This window comes from Miniopterus schreibersii, assembly GCF_964146895.1.
Source record: "Miniopterus schreibersii genome assembly, chromosome: 7".
Classification (NCBI taxonomy): Eukaryota; Metazoa; Chordata; class Mammalia; order Chiroptera; family Miniopteridae; genus Miniopterus; species Miniopterus schreibersii.
In genome coordinates, this window is record NC_138108.1 from 20,022,215 (window position 1) to 20,040,896 (window position 18,682).

Consider the following 18,682-nt stretch of genomic DNA (forward strand, 5'->3'; position numbering starts at 1 on the left):
CCCAAGCTCTGGACTCCAGAGTTCTTGTCGCCAGCCTCTCCCTCAATGATCACACATTTGATCAGCCATCAAGACATGTCAAGGCGAATCTTCTTCACAGTGCACACCTTTCTTCTCTTTCCGGAATCCCTACTGTTACAGCCTCGTGTCAGGCCCTCGGACTCTTTCACAGGAATTATATCAACAGCTTCATAGTCTTTTCCGATTCCAGTCTTGTCCTTCCACTGCATTCTCCATGAAGTTATCAAGGGTTTTTTCTTCTAAAATGCAAATCTGATCAAACCATCCCCTTGCTTTAAAAGCCTTCAGTGGTTGAGGGCTTTTGAGTAGTCAAACTTCTTAGCATGCGGTACCAGGTGCTTCACAACTACATGTCTTGCCACTTTCTCACCTCAAATTCATGTCTGCATATAAAAATTTTAGCACTTAATATACTGTATTGCAATCTCTATTGATTCGTCTCTCTTCCACTCCTTACCTATGCCCCCAGACTAGACTGTAAAGCTCTAGGGACAAAGATGGTGTTTCAGAAAGGACTATTTTCTCAGTGCCTAGCTCAGTGACAGCTACACAGTATTGTCCAACTACAAGTTTACCGAATGGGAGAATGAATGAATGAACCAATCAATGAAGTGTCAACTCTCTCTACCCTCACGATCTTATCCAGCTATAGAACACGAGATTCAATGTCCCTCACAATCCATCTTCTCAAATTTCCTATGCTCATCTCAGCTGTCGCATTAACACATGCCATAGGTTTACTTCCTTCTATCAAATGCCATCTTGTCTCTATCTTTTCTTTGCTCAGTTTCTGCAAGATTCCCCACAACTTTCCTCCTACACATAAAGTGTGCTAAACCGAAATCTCATCTTCTTAAAGAGTTAATGTGCCTCCCTGAATGACTAATTTACTACTAGAGAGTGACTTGGGCACTGGGGAGAATCTGGCTCATTATTTAATAGCCAATAAGGCCAGCTGTTTCATTTCAAGAAATTAATGGTCTTTAAAACCTTTCCATATTGTACCAACTGTGCTTTTCAATGAAGAGCCAAGTGACTTTTATTAGTAAGGTTGATAAAATCCAAACCCTGTTAGTCTACGCTCGCCTTCTTCATAATACCAAGAGAGTCTTTGGGGACATCTGGTTATTTTTGCTTTACTCTCCCTGTTGATTCTTTGAGATATTTTCTTTGCTGAATTTTCTTTGGTTGGTCCCTTGGAGACTGCAAAAGGTGGTCCGACAGCTGCACTCCATGGCCTGATGGCTTGACCCCCGGCCTTCCTGACATCTTAAGGAATGCCTTTCAGCAGTTAGCCTAATTCGGCTGAGACAGTGAGCAGCTTGCTAGTTTCAGGTTAGCTCATTCCTTTAGTCACCTGAAATTACTCTCATGGAAAAAAACCCACATTCACATTCAGAGGATGTTTTATGAAACCATCTTTCCTTATTAATATCCCGCCATTAGGCAAAAAGGTCAAGAGAAGGCTAGATTAAGCTACAAATCCATATTATGAGACAAAGATATAGCGGCCCCTAAATTTTTAGCCCTTGATCAGTATTTGGGGACATTTGGTTTTCAGAACAAGACTGAGTTAAACACATCTGCCATCTACCAGCAGCTAATATCTCTATTCTTTTTAAACATCACCTGCTTCCAGTGGCATGTGAACAACTATATTACCATACCCTACATATATTAAATGGATTATTCATCTATGTTATACGTGGCAGGCGCAGCTATAGCTTAATGTTAATATTTTACTTTCGTTGGGTTTCCTGTGGCTTCACGCTGCTATAATTTAAAGTGGGATGGACACAGCACTATTTGTTCTGAAGAAGGCTGCTATGTACTGATTCTCCTGAGAGCTTCCCCTCCCTCTTTACTTTCTGGTGAGAACAGAATGTTAGTTTCAGAGCAGGGCAGGTGGCATCGGTGAACCCACAAGCGTGGCCTCCGACTCGCAAGCAGGCCCGTGTTTCACGGTGCTGGTGGGTGTGATGAGGGGAGGGACTGAGGGCACAGCAGGAGCTCCATGCCGTGCAACCTGCTCTCTGGGATTTATATGCTGGGAAGGCTTTGTTCTCTCTAGAAGCAGATAAGAAGGCAGCGTGTGGAACCGAAGGACACACGCACACCCTGGGGCGTGGGACTGAGGGCTAGGAGGCCACAGGGAGGTTTCTCGCTAACGCTGTTGCATTCACTCTGATATTGAAGATACTCTTCAGCGCAGTAAGTTAGTGTTTGGGTATTGCCTGCTCATAAATTTTATAAATGAAATCTTCCCTGTGAAGGCATTCTCATTTTATTGAAAAAAACTCGAAAAACTGCTAGCCGCCTAGGACTCATAATATGAGGATTTTTACAAATGACCCCTTTAAGAGTTACAGAAGTCCTGCTAATTCTGTAGAGCTTACTTACTGAGTCGCAAAACTCTCTCACTCACTCCTTCCCTCAGAAATGTGTACGAAATAATATTCATAAAAGAACTTGGCATGTGATTTAGGGGATTTTGAGGATCCCCTGAAACCAGAGGACAGTTTATATATGCCAGAGTAAGACCCCAGATTAAGACCCTCTCCTCTCACAGTTCCTCTGGGAACTGGACACATGTATGAGCCAAATAGACATGCAGACTATCTCTCCCAGATAAGTCTCCTTCCAGTAAAACTGCATCTTTTGTCATTGGAATTAAAAGAGCAACTTCCAGTAATACACTGTCTTTGAGAAGCACACTTGGAGCTCTTCTCCAGCAGCTCTGAGGGGCACAGGGTACATGTTTAGGAGACTCGGGGCACACGCATCAGTTCAACGGGAGCCCAGTGCTCAGGCTGCAGAGGGTCACAGCGGCCGGCAGAGGCCCAGGGGAGGAGCACGTTTTGCAGGAGGAAGTGCAGCCTTAAGAAAAAAGCCCATTTGCGTGATCCTAGTTCCTCCCAGGACACTGCAGACCTGGAGTCAGGTTCTGAGGGTCCATGTCACATGCTTCAGGACCCTCTTGTGTCCTGACACGGCCTAGTGGCCACAAGAGCAAGATATAAATGGACTCTGGTCAATGTGCGAGGACAAACTGCACAGACACCTTCCACAGTGTACAAAGCCATCTGACACGCGGGTCTAAACCGCCACATACTTTTTATGACTCAACAGTGTCACAGAGGCTACTGCCTGGAACTGTGTGATGAAAGTACATTGCTGCTTTGGATGACATGTGTGTTCAAAGATTTCCTGCAGTAGAATAAATAAATGAAAAATAAGTAAAATAATAAACAACTGGAAGGAAATATGGGAAAATACCTGGTCTCATGATGCGAGACAACGTTTTGTATATAAAAGCAAAGAATAAACCATAAACCAAAAGGTCAAAGATTTAACTTATAAAAATGACAAATTCCTATTTACTGTAAATATAACTTAAAGTTAAGATAATGTCAACATATGACAAGATATTAATGTCCTTAATACTATATGAAGAGATCTAGTAAGTCGAGAAGAAAAAGATGAACACAAATGATATGCAAAAGATATGCTACAACAAACTGGGAAAAAAAAAAGCAAATTCCAATAAACATAAGAGAAAAGTTCAACCTTACTAAGAGTAAAGGGATTACAAATTAAAATAGTTTGTGTTCATGACTGTTATTTTTTAATCTATTAAACTGATAGTGCTGGTGAGGGTACAAGTTGGTACAGCATTTTTAGAGGTTGGTCAGGCAATATATATCAAAAATTTTAAAAATATTCACAGTTAGGAATTTATCCTGTTGTCTGTGTGGCTTATGATATATACTTTTGGTTCTCAGGAAGATGAGCTTAAGCATCTTTATTGGACTGGATGTGACTAATCCAGGCTTACAGGTTTCTTACATACAACTTTGGTATCTTAGCATAAAGTCTAATGCTAAGGTGAGATTGTGGAGACCACCAGTGCGGCATGACCAGGGCTATAAGACTGGTCCCTGCATTTGGACAAATTTCTGCTATTCTTAATTTGAGCAAAGGCAGTATGTTGAAATCCATGCAAAACTTGACCTGGTATGCGTTTTCAGGAACAATCATAAGTCATGTCATTACCATCATTCATTGCATGCATGAGTTAGGCACCTTAGTACCAAGTTTCATTTGCTGAGGCTTTCCATAATCCAAGGGGTATTCCCAGAGGTGCTGCTATATTTCAGTGATGTTCTAAGCATGGGCTCAACAGAAAATAGACTTGTCAAAGACATTGCATCATTTTGATGAATCGTATATTTGAGGGAAACAAAGAGAAACCAGAAATACATTTTTCTGGGGTGATGTTCTTGGGCATCTGTCAATGCTACAGTTGTTCGTTGAGTACCATATGGGACATAACTAATTCATAGAACACCTCCTCCAAAAGTAAATGCAGGCATCAAGACTGTCTGGGACTACTTAATAATTATTTATTTTTCTCTCATCAAAGGCAACTAGGACTGATCCACTCTGGCCCCGGGGACTTCACACACTCACACTCACTAGTGTAGCAGGGCTGCTGTGCCTCACCCATATCTTGACATCACTTCTGGTCCACTACAGGACTTACTCCAAGTATTTGTTTTTTTAATATATGTTTTATTTTATTTTAAAGAGAGGAAGGGAGTGGAAGAGACAGGTAGAAACATCAGTGATGAGAGAGAATCATCAATAGGCTGCCTCCAGCACGCCCCCTACTGGAGACTGAGCCCAAAACCCGGGCATGTGCCCTGACTGGGAATCGAACCATGACTTCCAGGTTCGTGGGTCGAGCTCAACCACTGAGCCATACCAGCCAGGCTACTACAAGTATTTGTGCTTCTTGGCTGAGGCTTCCTCTCACCAGTGCACTGGATAGGCAGAAGTGCTGGGGAGTTAGCTCCTTTAGGAGCTACTCTTAGCCAATGTGGAGCAGGACTTGAAAGATACACAGCGCAATATCCTTGCCCTCCGTGGGGAGGGTGTGAGTGCATCCACACTATTTCCAGAGGGCCTGGCAGAACTGATCCCACTGCGCGCAGCACTGACCTGCTGAGCAATGCGCTCCATGCTGGCATTCTCGCCTTCCCTTCGGCACTCCCCTTCTGCACTCCCTTCCAACGCTTCCTGCGGTCACTTCCCAAATAAAACCACTTGCTCCAAAGTCTTTATCTCAGAGTCTGATTTGGGGGCAAACCCAGCCCAAGACTCCAGAATGAGGGCATTTTTAACTTTTGAGTTTGTACTAGAAAATTATGAGAACTTCCACTGGGCCTTGTTTGCTGTTGTTGATATTGCCCATGCAGATTCACCAAATCCTTACACTTTGCCCCATTTACTTTATTATTGATTCTCTTTCAGATTTCTTCCCTTCCCCACCCCCTTTCTCTCGACATACAAGATGCACACACATACACATATTAGTATACAGCCATATTATTATTTCCTGAACTATTTGAGAATTCCTTGGGGACTGTGCCTCTTCACCTCTAACTATTTCAGGGCATATTTCTGGAGAACAAGAATATTCTGTTTTATAAGCACAGCACCGTTCCCCAGATGATTTCCTCTCACCCTCAACCTTACGCTTCATGGGGTCAGAGCTATGCTTAGTCACAGACTGCCCAGTAGCATTAAGTCACCAATTCTTCCTATATGAGAAAAATGTAATTTCCAGAATGAAATTACACAGTGACAGATATGACTGCTGTCCAGGTAAGCAGTGAGGACCTGTCACAACCACAGACTGGCAGCCAGGCCCGTGCAACTTGCACCGATCACCTGCCTCTTCTTGTACTTTCAGAGTAGGAGACCCCGTGGGCTATCACATCATCACCCCTGATGTGCCCTGGGGTCTTCTGCTCAGTGTCAACAGATGCACGCTCGTATCACATCCTGGAGCAGCCACTGCGGTTCCCATGCACCTTACGCCATCTCTATGCACATTTCAGGGGCTCCTTCCGGAAGTCTGAAAGGCACCTCCAATCTAGCACCTCCCAAACCATGCTCATGGCCCTCTCTCCAAACCCCGTCCTCTGCAGCCCTTCCGTTCCTGGGGGATGGTTCCACCGCCCACGCTGCTGTGCACTGAATTCGCTCTTGACACCTGGCCGTACTCACCCCCCACACATGCAGCCCATCACCGAGGTCCGTCAGTTCTCCCCACCATCTTTTCCATCTCCACTATCATCACGACCCCCCTCGTACACACCTGAACCACAGCAACAGTCTTTGCGCCCACTCCAGCCTCCCTCCAATCTATTCTCCACCCTGCAGCTAGAAAAAAATAACTGGAACACAAATCTGAACATGTCATTATTCTGCTTAAAAGCCATTAATGGTTTCTAATTAGCGTTTGAACATATACAAACGGCTTGACTTAGCCACCCATAGTCTGACTTTCACCCACCTCTCCTGCTCTGCCCTCGCAGTCTCTGTCCCAGCACATAGCCTTCTTTCAGTCTCTCTGCTCACCGTGCTCTCTCCACCACAGGGCCTCTGCACATGTTCTCTCTGCTTGGAATATTAAACGTTTCTTCTCTGTAACCTCCTCTAGACCATAGCTCAAGTCTCACTCCCTGCCTTGATTTGGTCCAATTTCCCATGAATGAGATAGCTCTCCTTTTTCACAATGGGCGGAGTTGCAATTTTATGTTTATTTTGTGACTGTACAACACTATCTCTTCCACTGCATTATAAGATCCACAGTACAGGGCTGTGTCTTGTGGGCTTATTATTGTGTCTTTGAAGCCTACAGAGCATATTGAACTTGGTAAGTAGTTGGTAAGGAGTTGCTGAATGAAGAAAGAAGAAAGGATAGATGACTTTTCTAGTCCATCTGTTCAGGCTAATAAAACTGCACAATTTACTCTGAACCATTCAGGACTGATCTGTAATTTTTAAAAATCAGATATGAAAGGATTAACCAGAAAAAGGAGAAACTGAGGAATTCAAGCCGTTGACAAGGTGAAAGCATAAATGACCTGTCTATAACCGACCCACAGAAGGCAGTCATCGTATTATCTTGGCCACATTACCTGCAGCACATCTGGAAATTACTCACATAAAACATTGGCTAGAAGCTCTGTCTTGTATAGGGACCTGATTTTGATGTTGAAAAAAACTGTAAAGGGTATTGCACAGTCTAGACCATTCAGTATAAACTGTCAAAGGCACCAGCAGAGTAGTAGAAAGTGACCAACCACAAATTCCAACCCTGATTTTAATGGGACTATTTCCAGCAGAAAAAGTTCACTGTGGCGAACTCCTTCTCAAAATAGCTCAACGTGCTTATTTGCCACCTTAAGGCTCTGCTGCAACAATTACAGCTCTCTCCAGTCCCCTGCACACACCAGGCTGTCAGACACTATCATTTCTGAAAATGGGTCTACATTTGCCTCAGCTACGTGCAAGCAATTTGTGGGCAGAAACCTTATCTGAGCAGTCAACACCCTGTCTTCACTCTCAAGCCATGGCCAAGTTTAAAGGCTACTAATGATGCCTGGAGTGTGCTGTTGGCGGAGAGTGGCCAGTGAGAATTGCCAGGTTCCTACCTAACATGTCATTCCATGTCCGGCCATAAGGGTCAGCCTTGCTGATTGTGGAGTGGGACAGCCCTCTGTTGGGACGAGCCCCAACCACTTCTATCTGGGCTTAATTGAAGACTTGGAATATAAGCGGGAACACATTCTGGATGCTGCTCTATTTGTACCACCCCTTCCCGCATTTGTACCACAAATGTTTGCCTTCGCTAGAAATAATGGAGCTGGACCAAGGTGTTTCCTGGCAGAATGACTGAGGTCATGGGGCCCGTGTCACATGAAATCCAGGGCACAGATGGGCTCACGTGGCACCTCCACAGTAATTGACTGCCAAAGCTCTCTTCTCTGGACTTGAAGCGACAGAGTCAATAAAAGCCATCCCTCCGCAGTTTTCTGGCATGCACATCTCAGCCATGTCCCCTGAGGATCTGCCAGGACTTACATGGTGAAAGAAGCAACAATACTTTCCTGGCTACAAAAATTGCTGAAGTGGAACCAACTGCTATATATTTTTTAAACACTAGTATAACAAAGAGGCAGTCTTTAAAAAAGAGCCCTGTTTAAAAGATATTTCAGCTGGAAGGAAGTGAGTGTTTATATGTTTAGGGGAGCTCTGTGGTTCTTAGTAATTTTGAATGCCTATCACAGGTTTTTGCATTTTAATGTTCTGCAGTTATATACTGCAGAGATTTGGGGGTGTTCTGTGGGGGGAGGTCAGCACAGCGAGAGCTCCTCAGTACAGGATGGTCACTGAATACTTCTGTTTACAGCCAACCTAGCACAAGACAACCCGATTCATGGAAGATCTAGAGGTTTCAGAAGTAGGAAGAGCTGGACTGAATTCAAAGCAGCCCCTTATCACTCTGTGTGTGATCTTGGCCATGCCACTTTGCATCATTCAGCCTCAGTTTCTTCATCCATAAAATAGGGATAATACTATTTCAGGATCGTTACTAGAAATAAATGAGGAGACATATTTTAAGTACCCACTAGAGTTCTTGAGCATAATTAGATACTCAGCACGTGTTGGTTGCTACCTGCCATGGCCCATTCCAAGTGTTTCTGTGGAAGGGTAGTGCGGAGCACAGTCTGGGGGCTGGAACCCGGGCCATGCACTTGGGGGTATATAACTATTGTGCCTGCAAAGCCCTAGGCAGAGCCATGGATGTCCTTCTGGATGCTCCCTAAAGGAACAGAGCAGTTGTCATTATGGAAAATGTGGTCATCGTGCTTTTACTTGGGGAACGCTGATCATAGTGATGTGAGAATAAAAATGGCATACTTCAAAAGTATTTTTCTTTTCCCCATAAATTCCCTACTATTTGTCTCACTGTATTTTATTACTCTTTCGCCACCTCTAGGTTTCAACATTTTCTATGTTCTTTGAGGACAGTCCTAAAGGACCATGAACGTGGATGTGTTTTAATGTGGTCCAGGCTCTCTTCCTTTCCAGGAACTCATGTTACTCAAGAACAAAGCTGATGCATTCCAGCCTCTCCCTAAATTGTCTGTGTTCATGGCACCGCACAGTGAAATAAAACTCATAAAAAAAAGAGTTTGAATCCTCATCTGATGCCACTTCGAGGATGGATTGTTTTCTTCTATGAAATGAGCAGCAATCATAAGGACTCCTACCCAGCTAGACAGTGAGGGCAAACAGGGCAATGCATGTAAAACACCCAGCCCACGGCAGGTACTCAGAACTTTTACAATACTCCTCTTAATTCCTTTGCCTTAATTGTTCTTAGTTTGATTTTCTTTTCAACTATAATTGGCCAGTTTAGGAGTAAATATGACACCTTTGAAACAATCTGCATGCAGATTTTAGTACATAAAAATGGAAACTCAATCCAGTGATTTTACTCTTAATTATTCCTGTTGAATAATCTCATGTGCTCATGCATTTGGGGTGCACTCGCTTTTCATCCAAGATGACTGTGCGTTTTAGTGATGAAATGTCATTTAAAATATGCATAAAGCACAGGCCTCATAAGCACACACAAACCAGAGAGTGTAATGAATTAATACATTCGGTTTATTCAGTGTCTCTGCCTGCGGCAGGCTGACATTAGGACGAGACCTGTGTACAGCAAACCCAGGAACTTGGGCCAAGGGACAGCTGCAAATGGCTGGAGAGATGGAGAAGACAGAGGGAGGCGGGTGCAGTGCGAGTGGTGTATCGAGCAAAACAGCTCAGCCGGGTCAAGGGACTCACCGCAACAACGCCAGCGCATGAGCTTCTGGAGGCAGATGGCAGAAGGAGAGTATAACAGGAAAACATGCAGAACCACCAAAGAATGTGAGAAATCAGGCGCAGGGCAACGCTCAAACCTGCGCAGTCGCCTGGGCACAAAGTAACCTTTCCTTCTGGCTGGCGGGGTGGGCAGTAAATGCTAAAACGACTAAAATATGTGCAGGAGGGAAAACATGGACGTCAGCCTACCAAGTTTAACGTGTTTCAAGTTCAAGGCAATGCCAGATCTGGCACTCTTAAAACAGCAGGCACACACTCTTCCTCCAAAAAGAGTCCTTACCGAGCAAACATGTAGTAGTTTAGAATTTTCTATGGAAAATGAGGGAAAAAGGAAGAATCTGCGGAATTTAACATATATGGTCCATCAGAGTTCAGTTAAAACTCTTTTGGGGGCGTCAGTACTGTAATGGGTCTTACGATGTTTTAAATCACCAATATTCTAACTAAACTCATAACGGAGGCCTTCGATTGAATAATTAATATCAAATATTCTAAGTGGCACCAAGGATATATTGCCTAAGAGGAAATGATGAAAAGTTTTATTAAAATGGACTTTTATCAGAGGAACTAAGTGACATAAAAATGATATGGCAGCATTAACCCCCGATCTCAGCTGTTCGGCATCTTAAGGCAGTGTTACAGGCGAGGGCTTTTTGCATTTTTCAGGAAGTTTGAGTTGACAATGGAGACATCTTAATCTCCCAAAGAATTAAATCGCTGCTAATTCATCATTTTGTCTTCTGCATTAGAGGGAGGCGGTGTCAGAGGGGCCAAACAGGCAGCCGGCTCTCCAGGGCAGGGACGTAGAGACTAGATTTCCAATTCAGGGAGCCTGAGGAGCAAGGAGGAGAAGCTGAATCTGGTGGGGGAAAGAGCTTCCCTGGTCTTCAAAAGGCATTAAAATGTCAAACGCGGATATGCAGAAGATACAATCTAGACAAGTTCTTCGGCTCATCTTAGCATTCCTGCAAAGTCAGAGCAGCGGCCACAGCCATGAGCTCTGAAAGCTGCTTTTTCACAGCAAGAAAGGGCAGTGTAGATAAAGCTGTGCCACCAGGAAGGTGTCAGAGAGACTGGCCATGATTCACCGTATCAGATGAAGTGTGACAGGCCCCTGTGTGGAGACTTGTGGACAAGGACTGCTTTTAGCTGAAAGGACCTCAAATCCTGCCGTGACTGCAGGGAGCAGTACATATATTCTCATAAAGCATCTTATTGGACACACTGGCCTTGTGGCAGAGAGAAGTACTCAATTAGGCAGTGTGGGGACTTTGTCAACTTCAATAGGCGCAGATGGCCAAACCCTCGGCCACACCACGCACACATATACACCCAGTGTGATGACTGCTCAGGTTCTCGTTGAACTCATTTTATCGCTGTCTAGATTAGCTTCAGTGAAGACCAGTACTGTGGCACTGGTGGAAATCTTTGCAGAATCCGAATGTCACTGCCACCTGCTTAGCAAGTGTCCTACAACAATGCAAGGCTGGCAATGGAAACTTCAGTAGCTGTGAGCAGAGCAGAGACTAAATGCAGAAAAGAATCAGAGAGATGAGAGAGGGCGAGTGTCTTTCAGCAGTGAGGTAAATGACAGTCAAGGACGCAGCCGATGCCCAGACAAAATGCTCTCAAGTAGGAGGTGCTGTGCACGTTGCACATTTCCACGGGCAAAAGCATATGTAGAAAAGAAAGCTGAAACTGGCAAAATGAACCAACTGAAATGTTAAAGCAGAAGTATGTTCTTATGGCGCGTTCCTCTGATCTGAAACCATCCAACCCAGGACCAAAACACTGGGAACGCACTTCGGAAGCAAGTGTATTTTAGGTTCTTAGGCAGCAAGCATACGCTGTTTGCTGCTTCTGAAGTTGCTCTTTCTACCAGGACTCAGTTCTAGGATGCTGCTTCTCATTAAGTTAAAGCTGCTTCAGGTTCAGAGAGACACTTTTCCCTTCTCACATAACTTACGTAACACGGGTGAGAGCGACGTGGGGACGGGAAGCCACAGGGCCTGCGCGGGCCTTTGTCTCACACCAGTCTCGGGAGAGAGGGTCTCTCGCCCTGGGAGTGTCATGAAAGTTTCCACCCGAAAATGTATCGTCATTTTGTTTCTTCTGGGTAGAGATTATTCTTAATCTTAAAGAACCAAAGCACCAATTTTCAGACACTGCTTTTCTAACTCTCAGGAGTGTTCTAACAGAACAGGATTCTCTTTTGAGTAGGTGAAGTATATTGCTTAATGCTCATCTGGCAATTACACATTAAACTGTTCATATTTCAAGGGAAGGACTCGAGGGAGTGGGAGAGAATTGATTTTATGACAGCATTACGAAGACGGTGGAAAGGCATTACCTAACCTGTGTATTAGTAATGTTCTGTGTCATATGCAAAGATGAGTAAGGCACAGTCCCTGTCCTCAAAAGCACTTACAGTTTAGTGAGACAGACAGACCGGGAGCAAATAATGCAAGGGGGTGTGATAATCGCAGAATGTGGATATGACTCTGAGCTGGATAACCTGAGTCTCAGAGGTTAAATGGACAAACCTGCAGCCAGGGTTAAAATCCCAGCTCTGCCACTTTTAGCTGTTGAACTTGGGCAATTTTATGTACTCTCTCTATGCCTGTGTCCTTGCCTATGACCTGGGGACAATAATAGGCTTGTTATTAAGTCATAGCGTTACTGTGAGCATTAAGTCAGTGAGCAGATGTAAAGCATTTAGAACAGTGCTTGGTACATAGTAAGTGCTCACCAAAACTTTGATTGATTCTAAGAAAAAGAGATGTTCTTATGAAAAATCAATATGTATATTGGAAAACAGTGCCCAGAAATAGTCAAGAAAGCTTGGGAGGAATTCTTCCCACAACTTACTTATATAAAAACCAATCTATTCTCATCTGTATATCAATGTATGAGAAACCTATTATATCCATGGTCCTATGTTAGGTCCTGGTGATGGGTGTAAAAATGATGGATGTAAAACAGAATACTCATTTCTAGGGATTTATAATCCAATGGGGGTGGAAAGGGACAACGAAGAATCTTAATCTAATTCAGGGTATTTTCGGTGGCACTGGAAAGGTGCCAAACAAGTACTGTATCATAGAAGTTAAAGAGAGAAGAGCTAAAGGAGGCTTGGCTTTTGGCCTGGGGACTTTGAAGTGTCTTGGAGGTGAAGGGATGGATGTGTCAAGCAGACAGTTGGAACTGGGTCACGAGAAGAGTGAGATGGAAGGTCAGCCAGTTCACTTTGAAATCAACATCACAGTGATGAGAACTGAATCCGCAGGCTGCTCAGACAGAATCTATACAGAGGAAAGGGCTGGAGGCAGGATCAGCTGGAAATATCAATGGCAGGGTCAGAAGCCTGGGCAAGAGGCTAGAGTGTCAGTGGGTGGGGTGGAAATAGAGCCGACAGGTATAGGCCAGTTTTTCCTAAAGTAGGAAATGCGGGAATTGAAAGGAGGAAGGAAGGTTGAGGGAAGGCCTTTGTTTTCTCTGAGGGACTAGAGTCAAGTTCATGGGGTAAGCCCTGCCACCTGAACCCTGCTCGGCTATGAGTCATTATAGCTGCATGCTCAGCACTGCCCGGTCCTGAGCCAACAGGAGGATCTTGGCAATATCTCAGGATTTCCTCCCACCGGTAAATAGAGTGCTGCGCCCACACCCTCTCTGTCCTGGGAACGAGCGCATCATGTTCAGCATTCCTGGCCACCTCACATTGGATATGGTCTCCACCACTGGAGAGATTCTAAGCCTGAGCCTAAGTCTCGTTGGATAGACCATGGCTTCCTGCTTACACCTGAGTCAGCCTCCTGCATCCCTTATATAAACTTCCATCTATATGAGTTGCTGTCTCTTAGCACGTCCATAGCATAGCTTGTTCAGATCATCTCAGCTTGCTATGTCCTCTTGCCCTTGACCATCTGGACCACTGGTCCTTTCTCAGAGTTGGCTAATCCTTCAGCCTCACTTATACCCACAGCCTCCCGCACGCAGCTATTAGCTCTCTCCTTCTCCATGCTGTGGGATTCTCAGCGAACTGTGCAGCCGAGCCTCTGCATTTTACTGTAGTAGGCAGGGGAAGCAAAGCAATTGCCAAGGGGCTTAAAGATGTAGCCTAGAGAGGGCCAGTTGTTGGCACAGGGTCTCTGAGAAGCCAGTGAGAGTGAGCTCTGCTGTACGAGTTTGACTCGTTAAAGAAAGGAACACATCTTCCCCCAGAGATAAAATTAAAGGACTTAACGATATTAAAACAAGTCTTTAAAATATGTTAGGTGGGCTCTTCACTAAGGGTTTTGCTTGTATTATTGTATTTAATACTCATACCAGTACTACACAGAGGCCCTAATGTCATCCCCAATTTGCAGATGAAAAAACTGAGCCTGGAGCAGTTAGATCCTGGGCCCAAGGTCACGCAGGTGAGAAGCAATGGCTGGGGTTGTACTTATGGCCTGACTCCAAGGCCTCGTCTCCGCCTTTCCTCAGGACGTGCGAGTTTAAGACGACAGAGGGAATCTGCAGACTAGGGAGCAGCAGCTGAGAAGCTGATGTTGACTATCTCAGGGTCATAAAGGAAAGGAAGTGAGGTCATCTCTGGAGATCGGGCTTGGGGGCTTAGTCATCTTCACAGAAGTTAACGGGAGTAGAAAAGGGTTGGAATGGCCACTGTGGGACAGTCAGGGGAGTCGACAGCGCGACTAAAAGGCTCTGGACAGCAGCGGGGGCCCAGCTGGGGCTGGGTCATGTGAATTTTGTAGTGAAACCCGTGAAAGCAGTTTTATGAGTTTCTCCAGCAACCTCTCGCCGCCCACGTACGTGGGATCACAGAAGAGATGTGGAGGGTTTCTGCTTGCTCCTTGGGACTCAACACTTGATTCGGAGCCCGGAAGAGCAGTGTCATGTGCTGATGCATGGAGCCATCTGCAGAGAAGGGACAATGGGATCCCACAGGGCCAGGGATGGGCCAGGTGGGGATGATGGAGGCTTGAGATAGGAGGGTGAGAGTTCACTGCTGAGGGACTGGCCAGGAGGAAGCCTGTGGAATCCTAACGGAGCCGGGGAGAATTGAAATGGGGCTGGGAGGCTGCGGTGAAAAAGAAGCCGTTAGCAAAAGTGCCTACACTGATGTCCCCTTGTTACAGCCCCTTCCCTACTCACCCAGGGTGAGTAACAATTTGTGTCAGGCGAGGATAAGGGAATGCTGATTTCATTCTGTTTACTACCAAACAAAATCAGGGGCTGGACAGGATGGTAAAACATGGGCCTTGGTAAAAGCCTGGTGTTTGCTAACGAGGCTGTATTACAACCGTGGCTGTATTACAACCACGCTCTGCTTTCCAAAACAACACCCCCAGGAGAAAAGAAAGAAAGCCATTTTTCTTCCGAGACTTAACATTGCTTAACAATAACACTTAACATCGCTTAGCCCTTAGCCTCAGGCAGCCTCATAACTACTAAGTGCTGGGAATTGTCTTTCCTGGACTAGCTAGGGCGCTGGCTTAATGTTGTGAAGTGCCATTTAGCCTGGAAGCGCTGCATGGGCCTGCTCTAAAGATGACAGAGCTCCGGGAGAGCACGGCAGGGTGCCCCTCGACCTGGGCTACCTACCATCTCCCTGCCCACTGGGAAGCAACTTCTCTCTGGGTCAATGGCTCCAAATCTGGCCTATAAATCCACATTACTGAGTTTATCTTGAAAACTATCCACCAACAACACAGGAACCAAACCAGTCAGTAGCATATTAAGTCCCTTATAAGGTTGGCCATCGACTTCCTAGAGATAGAACTATTCTTACTTTTATTTAAAGGAGAGAGCAGTGGAGCTGGTGTGATTCAGGTAAGTGGACAGTAAAATCTCCAGGCCTGGAAGACCAGGATACCAGGGTAACTGTCGCGGGCGCTCAGAGCGGAATCCACACACCTTCTCAGAAGCCAGCAGGGTATCCACTGCCTCCGCATTCTGCAGCTTGTTGGGTAAATAAGGAGGCCCTCCCAGCCCCTCAAGGACTGGAGCACACGGCTGAGGCTCCTTTGCACCTTCCTTTTAGATATTGAGATGGAAACTCGAGTTTGAGCCCCCCCCCCATTTAAAAACCAGTGCCAGGGACCTCTCGGGCATGTGTCAGAGCCCTCTTCTTTCTCCAGCATGGCAACCAGGCTGCCAGGTAGCTACAAAGGTCTGTTTGCATGTGCAGCTAACCACTCCTGCCCTTGTGTTTGTGTTTGAGTGGACTGTTTGTCAAATTTGTTTTCCGCCTAAGATGTTTCCGTTCAGCTACAGGGATATTCTCGGGGCTGGCAGGATTTTATCAGTTCATACATTGTGATGGTAGCTCCAGGGCCACAAACAGCATAAATGTATAGCCTTTGTCAGAAAACACCCTCCACAGTATTCAATCCTAGGTTAGACTTGTTTAGATTCAGCCATGATAGAGTATTTCAGGGCTTATTAGTAAAAATAAATAGAAGTTGGAAAGTCAGAGGACTTTATGTTAAGAATGACGGATCTAAGCGTTTGTAGGGCCGTCATAAAAGGTTGATTTGCTGCCTCCTGTTCTAGACTGCAGGGTCCTGAGGACGGACTCCCTGTGTCTCCGGTCTCCACATTCTCGGGGCCTGATACAGAATAGATGAGCAACAGACATATGGGGAATGAATGAATGATGGAAACTTATAGAATTTTCAATGTTCTGTCTGTGCTTTTGATTTGTACCAAAAAATCCATTTCCTCAGTCTGAGTTCAGGTTGGCCAGGAAGACGTTAAACTGCTTCCAGTTTTCCTTTTTTTTTCTCCCCTCTCACAAGAACATACTACTTTCCATCTGCCTTAACCACAATTTCCATACACTTTAACATTGAAAGCCAGTAATTTTATATTTAAAACAAATTTTGGAGACGACTTCCATCTTTTTAAAATGAAAACAAAGTACTAGGCCAGGGAAATGCAGAGAGAGGGCGGAAATCAAGGATGGGGAAAACTGTGAGGCAAAATATAAAAAAAATAAAAGAGGGAGTAAAAAAATATAGTGGTACAGAAGCTTTAAAAATATTGTATTTTGGGTATCCTGCCCAGTCTGTGTTAAAAATCGGTTCTCTGCTTGACTTGAGATTTTATTACATTTGACAATCAACATACTATGTATCAGAGCAGATGGTCACTTAGGCTTTTCCTATTATAATCTTCAGGATGTTACTTTTGTTATAATTTGTTATGAATTTACACACAGAACTATAACCAACACACAACAAAGAAACGGTAACTCCAGTTCTGAGTTAGCACTTTCACACCCAGCTTTGATGATGGGTTCAATTTAGGGTCCTCCTCTCCTTTTGAAAGGAGATACTTTGTAACATTTCAGTTTTCTGGCTGTCACTGACCTTTCTTTGTCCCACCCCCAAACCTCACTAATTCTCACACTCTCAACACATTGAACTCCCATAGTGGCTGCAATGAATGTACGTTTGGAAAGGTTTCCTCTTTGTCATGTGCTACTGAGAGAAGGCTGAAATTATTCTTCATCTCGCAGATAAGAGCACTGACCTTTGAGAACCGAGTCTCATTTTCAGGGGTGTCTAGTTACCGCAGTTACAGCATCGGCGGATCACGTTAGGCCAGAGTCGCCAGACGAACTTTTCCCACGCAGTTCTCCCTTTCCCGCACTGCGCCCCTGCCTCTCCTAAATATCTGCTTATTGCCTAAAGAACACGGTCAGTTTCCAAATCAAGCAAAGGACACCTTCCCAGGTTCACATTTCTCTCCTGCTTTTTACCACCCATATGGAGCTCCCAGGGTTAAGGTTGGCTTGCCCTTCCTCGTGGGTACCTCCTAGCACAGAGGATTTACTATTTTATTGTCTCCGAGCTTGGTGCAGGGTGTTCAATACCATTTTTATAGCAATGGCTCAGGATTTCCATTCAGTATCCAATATTCTTGCTGACATGTTCAATTGCAATGATATACTATTTTCTTCCCTTAAAAATAACCCACAAGTGTTTCAATTATTAGCACAGTTGTGAAGATGGCCCTGTGGCTGCAGCAGACAGCAGCGAGGCAAAATTATACCATATTCCCTATTTCAGAGCCGGATCTGCTCTCGCGTAGACTGCAGTGAGGGCTTTATGTGCAGGGGAGCGGGCGGGCCGTACCTGGGTAAGGAGGCGTATTGCCTCTCCATGCCCTCGAAGCGGACGCCGTGCGCGCTCCCATCCGGACCCTTTCCAGCCACCTGTGGAGAGAGGGGTAATTAGAGATGAAGATCCATTAGACACCCCGGTTACTGACAATGCGTCTCCAAATGATCATCAGGGCACAAATGCCGCTGTCGCCTGCCAAAAATCAAGCATGGGAAAGCGGGCGAGAACGCCATCGCTGTACCCATCGACGGCGAAGCCACAAACACGGCACTTAACAACAAAGTCACTTCTTTCAAAAACGGGTCATTGTTGAACCGACTCCTTCCTGTCACCGTGCCAGGGATAACCTGTAGGCTGCGAGACCGCTTAAAAAAAAAACAGCTTTAATTTTTATAACAGCTTTAGACTTACAGAAAAACTGAGTCGTGCAGAGAGTTCCCCTACACCCAGTCTCCCTGTTACTAACATCGCACGTTAATATACAACTGATGAGTCCATAATGATACATTGTTGTTAACTAGAGCCCACAGCTTATTCAGATTTTTACCTAATGTCTTTTTCTGCTCCAGGATCCCATCTTACAGTTAGTCATCACATCTCCGTAGGCTCTTACTGGCTGTGACAAGGACTGTATTTTGAAAAGCACCTTTTCAGTGACACCGTTCTATACGAGTCGTGTTGGTGACAGCCAGCTAGGTACTCCACAGCTTCCACGAAGCCCTTCCTCCCCCGGACCTCACTTAGTCCCCTCGCTTATGAACAACCAAAGAGAAGTGATTGCC

General features: G+C 45.1%; 1 protein-coding gene across 2 annotated transcripts in view; it reads right to left on the reverse strand.

Annotated features, from left to right (window-relative positions):
* The window catches only part of PARD3B (par-3 family cell polarity regulator beta), an 853,033-nt gene that overhangs the window by 34,504 nt on the left and 799,847 nt on the right, over positions 1-18,682 (reverse strand). For both annotated transcript variants that reach the window (XM_081143277.1, XM_081143276.1), the window contains exon 22: positions 17,913-17,992. In XM_081143277.1, the coding sequence (XP_080999403.1) occupies positions 17,913-17,992 (80 nt within the window). The remainder of the gene's footprint in view (positions 1-17,912; positions 17,993-18,682) is intronic.